This window comes from Narcine bancroftii, chromosome 7 (genome assembly GCF_036971445.1).
Source record: "Narcine bancroftii isolate sNarBan1 chromosome 7, sNarBan1.hap1, whole genome shotgun sequence".
Classification (NCBI taxonomy): domain Eukaryota; kingdom Metazoa; phylum Chordata; class Chondrichthyes; order Torpediniformes; family Narcinidae; genus Narcine; species Narcine bancroftii.
In genome coordinates this window covers 160,791,036-160,807,273 of record NC_091475.1, presented here as the reverse complement: position 1 = coordinate 160,807,273, position 16,238 = coordinate 160,791,036, and the positions used below count along the sequence as shown (strand labels likewise).

Here is a 16,238-nt window from a genome sequence, read left to right as displayed (position 1 = left end):
CATTACGGGATGTGGGGTACACAGTGCTTCTTCCTTGTTCTACTGGTCAAATTGGATATAGTAGACATGGAGCTCATCTAGGAGTAAAGCTCTGATATCTCCTATTGTACTAGATTTGGTTTTGTATCATTTAGTCCCTGTCACAGCTGTCAGGTATCCTTTGTTGTTTCAATTCCATTGTTATATATAACAAAGTTGTGTATTTAAAAAAAAAGTAGTGTTGTGCTTGCCAAATGTCATCGTTTGTTAACTTAAACATTTCATGGCAATGTCATTGATTTATGGTATTTGCTTCTGAAACTGTTTTTCTTTTTTGCTATCAAATGTGATCTCCATTAAGTAATAGATTAGAATTATTAAGGTCTGGTTCATAGAACATTGTTGCCCATGCTGTTAATCTAAGCAAAGTTTGTGTGCTACTTTTTAGCTTCAGGCATGCTGTAATCCTACTCGAGGAGAATGAGTCACAGTCATTAATGATGAAACTTCAGTGGTTATTTGCTTTCCTGGAACGTAGTGAGGTATGTTTTCAATTTTGCCTAACTCTTTTCCGGTTAAGTTTGGAACATTCATAGTTTGTGTAGTTTGGTTCAAAATGCAATGTATGCTATATAATGTTGTGAACTATAGGAACAATACACAAAAGTGCTGGAGAAACTCAGCAGGTCACACAGCATCCATAGAAAGTCGTGAACTATATATTGATATGAAGATAGGATGTGTAGAGGGGTAAAATGGCATTTTATTTCATTTGATATAAAATGTATTTGCTTATGGATTACATTGTCGGATGGGAGATGAAATGGCTATAAATCTGAATGTTATTTTGTTAAGATGTGCATGTATATTTGAATATTATCTGGAATATTAACAATTGCAGAAGAATGATGCTTAATAATTATTAACATTTGACAATTTGGTATATGATTTGTGCAGTTTCCTGCCTCCATTTCCCCCCTAAATGTAGTATTTGAAATTTAAGCCAGATGGCATTGTTTTAAAAAGAAGCTTGGTTTTGCAGTCATGAGTATTGAGGGAATGAAGCAGGCGATGAAGCCTGCAACCTTGAAGTGCCCCGGTGTTGATGGGGCCAATGAGAAGGAGGTGATGCTGCTAATCTGCACTGATTGGAGTTTGCCATTGAGGAAGTAGAGGATCCTGTTGTAAAGTGAGAAACAGAGTCCTAGATCCAGGAGTTTGATAATCATTTTTGAAAATATGATGGTGTTAAATGTCAAAACTTTAGTCAATGAACATGGGTGTTCTTGTGGTCCAAGTGGCCAGTGAGATGGTATCTATTGTTTACCTGTTGTGCCATTAGGTAAATTGAAGTGAGTCCAGATCTTTCCTGAGGCAGCAATTGCTTTGCATCGTTCCCAACTTCTCTGAGCATTTTATCATAAGGGGTGCGTGTTTCTGGCTGATAGTGGTTAAAGCAGGTCATCTTGCTGCTCTTGATGGATGATGAATGTCCTTTTGGAGCAGGTAGGCACTTCACACTGTGTAGAGCTCGTCGAAAGAATCAAAGACTTGTTGATCCAAACCAAGACTTTTATTAGCAAAAGACAGGAACTCTTCACAGGTGGCCGACCAGTCCGGAATGATCCGACCTGGCTAGGGACCCAACCCTTTAAGGCCCAGGCAATAGACGTTGCTTAGCTCTCAGCCAATCGCTGTAAGCACAGTCTAGATACAGTAACTATATACACTATGTACTTTGGTGATAGATCTGTACTATCACATTCACCCCTTCTTGGAGAACTGACCCTGGAAAAAAAAAACAAAAAAACGAGGGAGAGAATGAAAGGAAGGGGTAGGTTAAGGACTGTAGCGGTCAGGGGGTCTGACCATCCGACGAGACCGCCGTGGTGCCGGGATTGGGGTCGCTGGAGTGGTGTCGCCAGCTTGTCGGGTGCGACCGCTCCTTCGCTCAATTCCCCAGTCGTGTTGTCGGCAGGGTGGCCCGGGTTGTTGGGGAGCTGTTGGTCCTTCTGTTGCGGCACGGGGCCTGGGGAATAAAGAGTTGGGGAAGGTTGGGTTGGGGGGTTTGCTGGGTCTACCGTGTCCTGAGCTAGGTCCCGCACCGAAACAGTGTCCTCCCGCCCATCTGGGAACTCAACATAGGCGTAATGTGGGTTCGCGTGGAGTAGAGTCACTCGGTCGACCAAGGGGTCGTTCTTTGAGTGCCGGACTTGGCGTCGCAAAAGGACGGGGCCAGGGACGGTGAGCCATGCCGGTACAGTGGTTCCTGATTCGGATTTCCTCGGGAAAAGGAACATCCTTTCGTGGGGGGTGGCATTTGTTGCGGTACATAGGAGGGAGCGGATGGAGTGTAAGGCACTAGTGAGAACCTCCTGCCAGTGAGAGGTGGGGAGACCTTTAGACCGGAGAGCCAGTGTAACCGCTCTCTATATGGTGGCATTCTCCCTCTCGATCTGGCCGTTACCGCGTGGGTTATAGCTCGTGGTCCTGCTTGAAGCGAAACCACACTCCAGAAGGTACTGTTGCAGCTCTGCGCTCATGAATGAGGACCCTCTATCACTGTGGATGGAATTGAGGTACCCAAAGATGGCGAAAATACTGTGAAAGGCCTGTATCACTGAGGTGGCAGTGGTGTCTGGGCAGGGCACAGCGAACGGGAAGCGGGAGTACTCGTCGATGGCCGTAAGGATGTAGTTATTACGGTTGGTCGACGGTAGGGGCCCCTTAAAGTCTACGCTAAGACGCTCGAAGGGGCGGGTGGCTTTGATAATGTGGGAGTTATCCGGACGGAAGAAGTGGAGCTTGCATTCAGCGCACACCGAACAGGAGTGGATCTCCACGACTGTGTGGGGTAGGTTGCGCGCCTTCACAAAGTGGGCAAACCTAGTGACCCCTGGATGACAGAGCGCCTCATGAAGTTTCTGTAGTCTGTCCATCTGTATCCTGGCGCACGTCCCCCTGGAGAGCGCGTCAGGCAGGTCGTTGAGTTTACCAGGCCGGTACAGGATGTCATAGTTAAAGGTGGAGAGTTCGATTCTCCATCTGGCGATTTTGTCGTTTTTTTTTATCTTACCACGCTGGGTCTTGCTGCACATGAAGGAGACCGTGCGTTGATCAGTCAACAGTGTAAAGCGCCTCCCAGCGAGGTAATGTCTCCAACGATGCACCGCTTCAACTATGGCCTGGGGCTCCTTCTCGATCTGGACCCTGGAGGGTTCTGGAGAAGAAGGCTACAGGCCGACCGGCCTGGTTCAAGGTGGCTGCCAGGGCGAAGTCGGATGCATAGCTCGCGACTTGAAACGGGACAGACTCATCGATCGCGTGCAGCGTCACAACAGTGATGTCGGATTTGATTAGATCGAAAGCCGCTCTGGCTTTGGTCGAGAGAGGAAAGGAGGTGGTCTTGATAAGAGGACGCGCCTTGTCGTCGTAGTGTGGAACCCATTGGGCGTAATACGAGAAAAGGCCCAGGCAGCGTTTGAGCACTTTCTGGGTATGGGGGGGAGGGGTAAGTCCATTAGGGGACGCATGCGGTCAGGATCTGGCATGACTATCCCGTTCTCCACCACGCAACCTAGAATAGCGAGTCGTGTGGTCCGGAAGACACACTTGTCCAAATTGTAAGTCAGGTTCAGCCGATGGGCAGTTGGAAGAAATTTGTCTAGGTTGGCGTCGTGGTCCTGCGTGTCGTGGGCGCAGATGGTGATATTGTCCAGATACGGGAAGGTAACGGTTAGCCCGTTCTGGTCTACCATCCGGTCCATTTCTCGTTGGAAGACCGCGACACCATTCGTGACCCCGAATGGTACCCTGAGAAATTGATATAGCCGCCCATTCGCTTCAAAGGCCGTGAATGGTCGGTCCTCACAGCGGATCGGAAGCTGGTGGTAGGCCGAACGTAGGTCAGTGGTGGAGAATATGGGGTATTGGGCAATCTGGTTCACCACATCTGTGATGCGTGGCAGGGGGTACGCATCCAGGAGCGTGAAGCGGTTAATGGTCTGGCTATAGTCGACCACGATCAGTAGTTTTTCCCCGTTCTTGACAACCACCACCTGGGCTCTCCAGGGGCTTGAACTGGGTTTGATGATGCTCTCATCCAGCAATCTAAGCACCTCACTCCTAATGAATTGCCTGTTTTCGTAACTATATTGCCGACTTTTGGTGGCCACAGGCTTCCAGCCAGGGGTGAGGTTTGCGAAGAGTGCTGGCGGGGCAATCTGGAGTGTGGAAAGGCCGCAGGATTGGCCCCGGGGCACGGGGGCGGGTTGCTCGGGTGCTTCGGGGGTGGGGCGATGGCAGACCGAGAGGGGGGCGTGGGGGTCCCCCAAAGTGTAGGGACACCATTCGGAACTGACACTGAAAGTCTAATCCCAGCAACACTGGGGCGCACAATTGGGGAAGGACGAATAATTTGAAGTGGGTGACCGTTACGCCCTGTACTTCCAGCATGGCGATGCAATACCCTTTTATCCCGGTCGAGTGCGACCTCATCGCTAATGAGATCCTCTGAGTAGTGGGGATAATGTCAAGTCCCCAATGGAGGGCCAGATCTGGCTGGATAAAACTGTCAGTTCTTTCAGTACCTTTATGGCTGCGGTGTAAGTGGTCTCATCCTGGATGTTCTCGTAGACTCTCAAGGACACCATAGACAGCAATGCTGTTAGACACTGGTTATCCTCCTCCACCTCAATGAATCTCAGGAAGTTTTCAAAGTTCAGCAGCCAGAAGTTAAAGGCTTTGAAGGCTGTAGCTGACTGTGGGTCGATATCAAGTTTTTCAGGCCGAGTTAAATGCTCCATCCCTTTCAAAAAAAATTCTTTTTGCTAATAAAATTGTAGAGCTCGTCGAAAGAATCAAAGACTTGTCGATCCAAACCAAGGCTTTTATTAGCAAAAGACAGGAGCTCTTCACAGGTGGCCAACCAGTCTGGAATGATCCGACCTGGCTAGGGACACAACTCTTTAAGGCCCAGGCAATAGGTGTGGCTTAGCTCTCAGCCAATCGCTGTAAGCACAGTCTAGTTACAGTAACTATATACACTATGTACATTGGTGATAGATCTGTACTATCACAGTCCTGTAGCACCAAAAAAAGGAAAATGTGTGCAACATCTCAAGCCATTTGGTTTTGTGCATTTTTAGGAACTTGGTGAGGTACTCTGTCTTGGCTGGATGCTTTTCTAATGGCTTACGCTTGTGGTGAATGTTTGCCAAGCTGCCTGTCTCCCCTCTGGCGAGTCTTGCTGTACTAACATTGGGCTGTGAATTATCTCTACCGTTAAGGACGTGCCCCTTGGAGTGTGTATGCACCTATTGTCTTTCATTATTGTACAATGAGTTTCTGCTAATAAAAGCCATGATTATTGTTTGACCACATCGTCTTTGTCTACTTCATCAACTGGCACTTCAATTTTATTAGCAGAAATGGATGCAGCCCTCAAGCCAGAGTGGCTGATAATCAACCAGTCTACCCAGAGGGCCAGAGAAATTTTCAACTACTGGATTGCTTGTTTTGATTACTACATGGCTCGAAACAACGTGGTCGATGAGGCGATACAGTGAGGCCACCTGAACTCTCTGCTGGGTGAGGTCCCTTTTGCTGTAACACAAGGAACTACCACTCTGGCTACAGCCCGGGAACGTCTGACTGCTTACTATGCAGGGCCACGGAATGTGGTGCTTGCTTGACACCAGTTGCCGACTAGACGCCAGAAACCCAGGGAAAGTGATGCTGCCTATGCACTGGCCCTCGACTCACTGGCAAATGAATGTGATGTCAGGGCAGTCAATGTGCAACAACACCACAATGCCTTGAAGCTGGATGCTTTTGTCAACGGGATTGACTCCAGTTACATCCGACAGACCCTGCTGGAGACGGAGCCCTTAACCTACAACCAGGCAGTCACTCTAGCCAAAACACTGAGAAGTGCCATGTGGTCCAGTGAAATGCTAGAAACCGAAAAGGAAACATCCAGGAATGCTGGAACCCCGAAGTAAAGAAAAGGGTAAACTGAAAAATGCTATTTCTGTGATAAGAGCTGGCACCCCAGACAGAAGTGCCCGACTCGATTTGCTACCTGCAGCTATTGTAGGAAACTTGGCCACTTTGCTAAAGCGTGTAAGGCGAAAAGTACTCCCACTGATAAGAAGAAGAGAAGCATCAAGAAAATGCATCCAGGAGCTGCAGGAATGGAAGACAACTGTGAAAAGGTGGAATCTTCAGACGAGCAGGCTGAATTGACTTCAAGTGACGGCGAGGTGAGATCCCCTGTGATAGCTCAATTAACTCCAAAGCTTGGGGGATGTTACGGACTGGAACGGTCAACTATGAAGGGGGAGGTGAATGGTGAGACTCTTGATTGTCTAATAGACTCGGGGAGTACTGACAGCTACATCCACGAGAGAGTTGCCAGAGCCTTAAATTTGCGGAAATATCCAGCGAACCGAAAGATATCAATGGCTTGTAGTGAACCTACAAAAACTGTATGGGACAAGTGCAAAGTTACTTTAAATTTGCAGTGACATTGCCTGGCTGATGTGTGGCTCTTTATTATGCTGGAGCTCTGCGCCCCTGTGGTACTGGGGTTAGATATTCAATCTCAGATGAACAGTGTAGTGTTAAATTTCAGTGGGCCACTATCCACACTTACTATCCCCTGTGCTAGTTACTGCAGTCTGTCCGCATTAAAGATCAAAGCTCCTTCCCTTTTCAGTGATTTATCCCCTGAGTGTCAGCCGATTGCCACTAAGAGCCACTCTTACAGCAAAGAGGATCGTGAGTTTATCAAAGCGGAGACCCAGAGACTGCTTAAAGAGGAAGTAATTGAACCTAGTAAGAGTCCGTGGCAGGCCCAAGTGGTAGTCGTGAAAAATCACATTAAGAGACAACTGGCTATTGACTACAGCCAGACAATTAACCGTTACACAATCAACCGTTACACTAACCTGGATGCCTACCCCCTGCCATGCATCAATGAAGTGATTAATCAGATAGCGCAATACAAAGTGTACTCCACTATCGACCTCAAAGCAGCTTATCACCAAATCCCCATTAAGAAAAAGGAGCGGCCCTTTACGGCTTTTAAGGCTAATGGGGGGGTTATACCAGTTTAAGAGGGTACCTTTTGGGGTCACTAATGGTGTGTCCGTGTTTCAGAGGGAAATGGATAAGATTGTTAGGACGTATGAGTTACAGGGTACGTTTCCCTATCTGGATAACGTCACTATCTGTGAGAAAACGCAGGCTGAGTACGACAACAACTTAAAGAAATTTTTAACAGCTAAAGAACTCAACCTTGCATTTAACGAGGGCAAATGTGTGTTCAACGCAACAGAGCTACCCATTCTGGGCTACATTGTCCGCAAGGGTGAAATCCACCCCGACCCGGAAAGAATGGCCCCCCCTTAAGAAGTTACTACCCCTAACTCAGAAAAAGCCCTTAAAAGGTGTACGGGTTTCTTTTCCTACTACTGAAAATGGGTTCGAGACTACACCACAAAGGCACGCCCTCTGTTTGACACTAAATCTTTTCCTCTCTCTCCAATGGCCTTGAAGGCTTTCGAGAGAATTAAAACTGATATTGCCAAAGCTGCTCTCTCGTCCATTGAGGAGGATGTCCTATTCCAAGTGGAAACTGATGCCTCAGATTGTGGCTTGGCAGGAACCCTGTGGCATTTTTCTCCTGCACGTTACGCGGACCTGAACTTAAACATTCTGCCAGTGAAAAAGAAGCCCAGGCTATTATTGAAGATATTCGCTATTGGAGACACTTTCTAGCTGGCAGAAAATTTACTCTTGTCACTGATTAGAAATCTGTAGCCTACATGTTCAGTTCTAAACACAAAAGTAAAATCAAGAATGATAAGATAGCACGGTGGTCAATAGAACTCTCAACTTTTAATTATGAGATCCAGTACAGACCGGGCAGGTTAAATGATCCCTCTGACGCATTGTCACGATCTGCTGCTGGTACTCAGCTGGAGGGGCTAAAAGAGATCCATTGCAGACTGTGTCACCCAGTAGTCACGAGATTCTTCCACTACATAAGGTCTAACAACCTTCCTTACTCTCTGGAAGAAGTCAGGAAACTGACTAAAAGCTGTCTGTTTGCGCAGAATGCAAACCGCAGTACTTCAAAGCTCCGGAGGCCACTCTCATCAAGGCAACCCGACTTTTTGAGAGGATTGGCTTAGATTTTAAAGGGTCGTTACCTTCCAACAACAAAAATGTATATTTCCTTACTGTAATTGATGAATATTCCAGGTTTCCCTTTGCGATACCCTGCCCTGACGTCTTGTCAGCATCTGTCATTAAGTTACGACAGAATTTTCAGCATTTTTGGTTTTCCCAATTACATTCATACCGATAGAGGCTCAGCATTCATGAGCGCTGAACTGCGGCGAGCCCTGCTACAAAAGGGGATTGCCACCAGCCGTACCACGAGCTACAACCCGCAGGGTAATGGACAGGTCGAAAGGGCTAATGCTACAGTCTGGAAGACTGTTAATCTTGCTTTAAAAACACATGGTTGCCCGGTGGCAGGAGGTGCTGCCTGAGGCACTACATTCTATTCGGTCTTTATTGTGTACTGCAACAAATCAAACACCTCATGAACGTATGTTTGCCTTTCCTAGGAAATCAGGAACTGTGATGGACTGGCTAGCATGTTTATCTGAGCCTGGAACCGTGCTGCTGAAGATCCATGCTCGGGCGCGTAAAACAGACCCCCTAGTCCAACCAATTCAGCTACTGCATACTAACCCCAACTACGCTCATGTTAAATTTCCAGGAATACTGACACTGTACCCCTAAGAGATCTGGCCTCGCTTGGTTTTCCCCTTCCTTACACCCCTACTCAGAGTGAGCCTGAGAGGTTGGACTCACCCCCCCCCCCCCCCCCCAGCCTGTGACCCCTAGTAAGCTTTCAGATGGCCATGCTGAGGCTCCACTGCCTCACGCTGGCGATTCTGGAGCAGGTCCAGAAGTCGGTCCTTCCCACACTACAGACCCAAGACCTGTACCAGTTCCCAAGGTTGCAAAGGAGCCATCTGTTTTGAGACGAAGCACCAGAATTCGTAAACAACCTGATAGGCTGACATATTCATAAAACATCTCATTATATTTCGATTGCTTGCTAGATACTGGCGTATTTTGGCTGTTAGAGTATTCTCAAGGCCAAACATGGTATCCATGTACCGCTTGCTTCAGTGTTTCCTTGCAGCTGTCTTTTTGATTTTAACCCTTCTTCTGCCGGGGGGAGACTGTGGTGAATGTCTACCAAGCTGCCTGTCTCCCCTCTGGCGAGCCTTGCTGTACTAACATTGGCTGTGCATTATCTCTACTCTTAAGGACACTTCCCTTGGATATAACTGTATATGCACCTATTGTCTTTCATTATTGTACCATGAGTTTCTGCTAATAAAAGCCATGATTATTGTTTGACCACATCGTCTTTGTCTACTTCATCAACTGGCACTTCATCGCTCCTGAAGGTTCTTCCTGTATCTGTCTATGTGACAGGGAACATGAGGTTGCCAGGAGCTGAGGGGGCTTATGAAGGTGCATTGAAGAGAGCAGAGAAAGTGTTGATATTGCCTTGAAGTGACGCATTGCAGTCCCTGATGCTACCTGGTTTTGCACTGTAGGAAGCTATGGTGTGCAAGTCCTGCCACAGCAGCCAAGCATTCATCTGAAGCTCTAGCTTTGTCATGAATTGTCATTTGTTTTGGTAATGGCCTTCCGGAGGTGACTTCCTGTATGATTCTGAATCGTCTGTTTTTAATCTGATGTTCAGCATTCTGCAAATTTCCTGGTTCATCCATGCCTTCTGGTTAGGATGCAGACAAACTAAGATGCTAGTGATTATTAAACCTTTCTTAAGATTTTTAACATATGTATTCCGGTTCTTTTTGAGGATACAATGAAAATTTCACCCCACTATTCCTAAGGTGTCATTATGTCTTTCAACCCATAATTGTGGAAATGTAGCTAACTGCTATAAGCTATGGCTCTGCGGAGCCTGTAGCACAGGAGAGGTTATCACTGTATGCAGGTTAGCTCAGAAAGAACACGCTGATCCCAGAAAGAACGACGCAAATCCCATTTGAGTGCAGTTAACACAGCTTTATTGGGATCATAGGCCTGCTTTAATTTTCAAGGTGAGGGGCGTGGTCAAAGTCCCCTCAGCACTGATTGGTGCATTTATGATCCGCTTTCCTTGATAAGCCAGTTAGGCTCCTTTAGATGTGGCCAACTGGAGAGCAGCGGTGCGGGCCTTGTGCAGCCTGCTGGATCGTCAAGTTCGTCCTTCATTTTGTGAGGCATCCGAGGGGGCTGAGAGGGGTCGCCACAGATAATCTATTTAAATAGATGACAGAATTATTTGGGCAGTTGTTTTTGGAGAAAGATTAGAACTGGCTTGTATGTTGATATTGTAGTACTTTTCATTCTCTTGTATTTTTCTCTGGTATGCCAATTATATTTGGTAATGTATTTTTTTCTACGTCAGAAACTGCAGCAAGATTTGTATTGCATCTGAACATGTGTAGATGATAAACTCTTCATTCTTTTATTCGGAGGCCAGTAGTGTGCATGTTTATTGAAAATGTTGCTTTTAACCTTTGCGTTTATTCTAAAGCTGTACATTCCAGTCTTGTGCCTTATCCCCATCAGACTGATCACAAACTCTTCACGCTGCTATCTTCGGGAAGAAGATATAGAAGTATGATGACCAGCACTATGGCTTCAATGGTTTCTATCAGCCTCTTAACCTTCCCTATACTACATTAATTCTAAACTACTCTGACACGACAAAAAGACCCGTCTGCACTTTTGTAAAACTTTTTTTTAACTATGGTAACTGCAAATATTTATTAATTTTTTAAAAATTTAATGTATATTGCTGTGGTGTGTTTTTTTTTATATATACTACAGCAAGTAAGAATTTTGTTGTTAATGTGCATGACATTAAATTATCATCATCTTTGACAAAATCTGCAGGAGCTGAACTTTGTTTTCACCATTGGATCCACAGCCTCTACTCCATTAACTATTCTGGCTGCCATCTGAAGTTGACTTTTAAGCATTCACATATTTGGCATCAAGCTCAACCCTGTATTTTGCAGGAAGGCTTTAAATATCCCATCGATGATCTTTTTTTTTCTCTGCACATTTTAGTGTGACTACAATTTAAGGTTCTATCACTTCTAGTGTACAGTTTATTCAACATATTTTATTTTTTTCTTTCGTTCTGTTGGCCAAAAAGCACAACCTTTTCAGGATATGTAGTTGCCTTGGATCTTGAATTACTGGAGGACAGCCAGACAAAGTTGACATCATTAACAGGGCTTCATGATTAATAAATAGGGGGCTCTTCATCAAATATATGAAGAACCTGTATTAGCCTTTATTCCTGTATATCTTTCCTTCCATTTGCAGGCAATAAAGGTTTTGTTAGTATAGGAAATTCTGCAGGATGACGTGAAGCTGCAGTGAGATTAGGACATAACGTCTTCAGGGGGGTGATCAGATTTTGAGGGTATTGGTGAAACATTTTCAAGTTATAGAGTGCAAGGAAATGTTTGTTACCTGGTTTGATTTTTAAAAAAAGATTATAATGATATTACCTTTTGGTAATATCTTTTGGAGTATTATCTTTTTACAAGATTTGAAGATTTTCCAGGTCAGATTACTTCCACGAGTGTCTTGAAACTAATCTTTATTCATTTAAACATAGCCTTAGCAAGATTGATATTGCCTATCCTCAATTTCCACCTTCCAGGCAGACACCTTTGCTCTCGTTGAAGATGGTCTCCCTTTTAGCATTGACATCAGATTGTAAAACTGTTAACTGCCTCTTTTTGATCTCCACATCAGAATGAAAATAGCGAAGTTATCCAATACTGATTTGCAGTATGTGGATGACTGCTATTCTTATGCATAACTAAGAAAATCCTTACCATCTCCACTGGATCTTTTGCAAAATATTGCTGCCACATAATATTCTCACTTCACATTGAATTGACCAAGGTTCTTTGTTGGCCTCCCTTGGGCTTTGCATTACAAATCACGATGGAGACACAGGCTTGGGAGAATTATCTTTCTCAATGTGCTAGCATCAACAGAGATTTGGCACAGGTTACAGTGTGTGTGTGCATGGTTCCTTCAGAAAACTGTTTTCACTCCTGAATTATGGAAGAACACATGAGGCTGGGTCTACAATGCAGACCTAATCTCTACACACTTGTTTCACGTCTATGCATGTATGAGCGAACAAGAGCAAAAATTATGGAGCAGAAGCACTAATAATATGTAAGGACGATCCTTCCCCAAAAGGTGGGAAGATCATTGTACCAATGTCAACATCCTCACTGAAGACTTGGCAAGAATCGAATAATACAGGGATTTGGCAGAAATGTACAAAGGGGGAGATGTTCATCAAATATGAAAGTTATCTGGTTGCTAACTGAAAATAAAACTCCCATCACCCTTGAGGCAAAGATGCTCATGCACAAGACCTAGCATCAATGCAGATTCCTTATTCAGGAAGTTGAAATAAACGCTAAACTCCAAGATTACCAATGACTAGACATTCTCTAATAATGGATTACATGTTTATTGAAAAATCCAAAATTAAAAAAAAAATACATTGATGACTTTCTCCTAAATAATCACAATCTTCATTAATGGCACTCTAATACTCCATCAGGCGATAGCCTGTTTAGAGGAAAACTTCTGCCCTTCTAAGCTGCTAAATAGAAGGAAGAAAGGAATGGACAGTAGAGAAATGATGCCAGCAGATTGTCTATCTCAAAAGAAATGTCATTTATGGATAATTTTGCTTTTTGAATCTGACTAATCACTTTGAGATCCACTGTAAATTTGCAGAAGAGGCTGGCCTTGAGCTGCAGAATGCTGCCCATTCAGAATACAAAGAGCAATTTTCAGATGTCTTCTCCAGCGAGACTGCTTTTTTCTTCCAACAATTTGAACAGCTTTTGTTACTGGCTTCTCATTTTGAAGGTTTTTTTTTTCCTTCAGTTCCCTTGCTGATCATGAATTCAATGGCTTCTGTGTTTCAAGAACAGTATTAATCTGTCTACCAGTGTGCAGAAAGCACATTCACAGATGATTGATCCTTACATTAGACCTGAGTGGGATCCCTGTTTGACACCATGCTGTTTGAGCTGAATTAAATGAATGCACAGAAAAACTTGGGAATTATTGAGTATATTTAAATATTACTTTGCTTGCAGAAAATGTCTGCTTCAGAGGTTGTAAATTTAAGGGAAAAAAGTTGGCGATGATGTCATCTATTTGAAATCATCAGATTTATTTTCAATCATTTCTCATTTTCATTTGCAAATGCATTATTATTTTTGGGTGGATGTTGACCAAAAAAAATCTAATTGTTGCATCCGATCAGAGTTACCACCTCAAACTGACAGTATGCAGAGCATTTGAAGTATCTATTGAGTGTTTCTACCTGTATGGTTTATAGGTGAAAAAGAGATATTTGGCTGTTTTTTGATCTTTGCTTGAAGTTTATTCTTCAGAGATTTAATTAATTATTAAAAAGGTGTGAGGCAGCAGCTAGAAGCTGATTAGAGTAAGAGAGGTCAGGTGACATGAAGACTGGCAGCACTTAGAATTTAAAAATGGGCGAAGCAACAGCTGGAAGCTGATTGGAACAAGAGGTCAGGTGACCTGAGGAGTGGCGGCAGTTAGAATTTAAAAAGGGGAGAGGCAGCTGCTAGAAGCTGATTGGAGGAGGAAGCTGATTGGAGGAGGAAGCTGATTGGAGGAGGAAGCTGATTGGAGGAGGAAGCTGATTGGAGGAGGAAGCTGATTGGAGGAGGAAGCTGATTGGAGGAGGAAGCTGATTGGAGGAGGAAGCTGATTGGAGGAGGAAGCTGATTGGAGGAGGAAGCTGATTGGAGGAGGAAGCTGATTGGAGGAGGAAGCTGATTGGAGGAGGAAGCTGATTGGAGGAGGAAGCTGATTGGAGGAGGAAGCTGATTGGAGGAGGAAGCTGATTGGAGGAGGAAGCTGATTGGAGGAGGAAGCTGATTGGAGGAGGAAGCTGATTGGAGGAGGAAGCTGATTGGAGGAGGAAGCTGATTGGAGGAGGAAGCTGATTGGAGGAGGAAGCTGATTGGAGGAGGAAGCTGATTGGAGGAGGAAGCTGATTGGAGGAGGAAGCTGATTGGAGGAGGAAGCTGATTGGAGGAGGAAGCTGATTGGAGGAGGAAGCTGATTGGAGGAGGAAGCTGATTGGAGGAGGAAGCTGATTGGAGGAGGAAGCTGATTGGAGGAGGAAGCTGATTGGAGGAGGAAGCTGATTGGAGGAGGAAGCTGATTGGAGGAGGAAGCTGATTGGAGGAGGAAGCTGATTGGAGGAGGAAGCTGATTGGAGGAGGAAGCTGATTGGAGGAGGAAGCTGATTGGAGGAGGAAGCTGATTGGAGGAGGAAGCTGAGTATATAGTGAGGAACTGTAGCAGAGCAGTTATTGTCAGAGGGGACTGATATGGGGTGATAAGGACTTGCCTCGACAGGCTTCAGCGAGATCAGGTAAGAGGCGATGGATAATAGGAGTTGAAGTAAGAAAGGGACACCCTATTCAAAGAATAAAGAGTTCAACAGGTAAGGGCAGGTTTTAGATATTATATTTTGTTCCTCTTGTCATAAACAGTGGGAATGACAGCCCAGGAAGGGATAGCTTCTCTTGCAGAATGAGGGTTGTCAGGGAAGCCGGTAGTATTCCTGATGACTTCATCTGTGAGAAGTACATCCAGCTGCAGCTCATGACAGGCTGAGTTAAGGAATGGGAGCTGGAGTTGGATGAACTCTGGATCATTAGGGAGGCAGAGGGTATGATAGACAGGAGTTACAGGGACACTTTCTCACCTAGGAGGCAAGAGGAAGGTAGATGGGTGACAGAAGAGGGAAAGGGAACAGGCAGTGTATGTCACCACTGTGCCCATTCCCCTCAATAACAAGTATGTCATTTTGGACACTGTTGTGGGGAAGAATCTACCAGGCACGAGTCATGACGATCAGGTCTCTGGCATGGAGTCTGGTCCTGTGGCTAAGAAGGGAAGGGAGGAGAAGAGGCGAGCTGTTGTGATAGGGGATTCCATAGTTAGGGGGTTAGATAAGAGGTTCTGTGGAAGAGATCAAGTATCCTGGTATGTTGCCTTCCTGGAGCCAGGGTCTGAGATATCTCAGATCGAGTTCATGGCATTCTCAGGAGGGAGGGTGAGCAGCAAGATGTCATGGTCCATATAGGTACCAATGATGTAGGTAGGAAAGGTGAGGCGGTCCTGCAAGGAGGGTTCAGTGGGTTGGACACTAGATTGGACAGAATCTCCAGGGTTTATATCTCAGGATTGCTACCCATGCCACGTTCTAGTGATGTTAGAAATAGGAGAATAAGGCAGCTTAACACGTGGCTAATTACATGGTGCAGGAGGGAGGGCTTCAGGTTTCTGGATGATTGGGCTCTTTTCCAGGGAAGGTGGAACATTCCAAAGGGATGGTTTGCATCTGAACTGGAGGGGGTCTAATATCCTTGCAGAAAGGTTTGCTTGTGCTGCTCTGGTGGGTTTAAACTAGATTTGCAGGGGGATGGGAGCCAGAGTGCCAGAGCATATAGAGGATGGAAAAGATGATGTGGAAATTACATACACTGTTAGAAGCCAATGGGATGTATGTGGTGGAAATGTTCTCAGGTGCATCTATTTCAATGCAAGGAGTATTATAGGAAAGGCAGAGGAGCCTAGAGTGTGGATTTGCATGTGGAATTCTGACATTGTGGCAATTAGTGAAACTTGGTTGCAGGAGGGGCAGGACTGGCAGCTCAATGTTCTGGGCTTCTGTTGCTTTAGACATAATAGAACTGGTGGGGGGGGGGGATGGGATGAAAGGGGAAGGAGTGGAATTGCTTGTCAGGGAAAATATCACAGTTGTGCTCAGGCGGAGATTGACCAGAGGGCTCATCTAATGAGGTTATAATGGGTGGAGCTGAGGAATGGGAAAGGTATGACCACATTCAGGGTTATATTATAAACTGCTCAAGAGTCAATGAGAATTGGAGGAGAAAATCTGTAGAAAGATAGCAGACAGCTATAGAAAACAAAATGTTGTGATATGGGGAGATTTAAATTTTCCATGTATTGACTGGGACTCCCTTACTTTAAAAGGACTAGATGGCTTGAAGTTTGTGAAATATGTTCAGGAAAGTTTTCTAAATCAA

The 16,238-nt window shown here is 45.1% G+C and overlaps 1 protein-coding gene across 7 annotated transcripts in view; it reads left to right on the top strand.

The window, feature by feature from the left end:
- LOC138739266 (ubiquitin carboxyl-terminal hydrolase 35-like) overlaps positions 1–16,238 on the top strand; it is a 151,259-nt gene that overhangs the window by 71,939 nt on the left and 63,082 nt on the right. For all 7 annotated transcript variants that reach the window (XM_069890988.1, XM_069890986.1, XM_069890989.1 and 4 more), the window contains one exon: positions 428–521. In XM_069890988.1, coding sequence (XP_069747089.1) covers positions 428–521 — 94 coding nt within the window. The remainder of the gene's footprint in view (positions 1–427; positions 522–16,238) is intronic.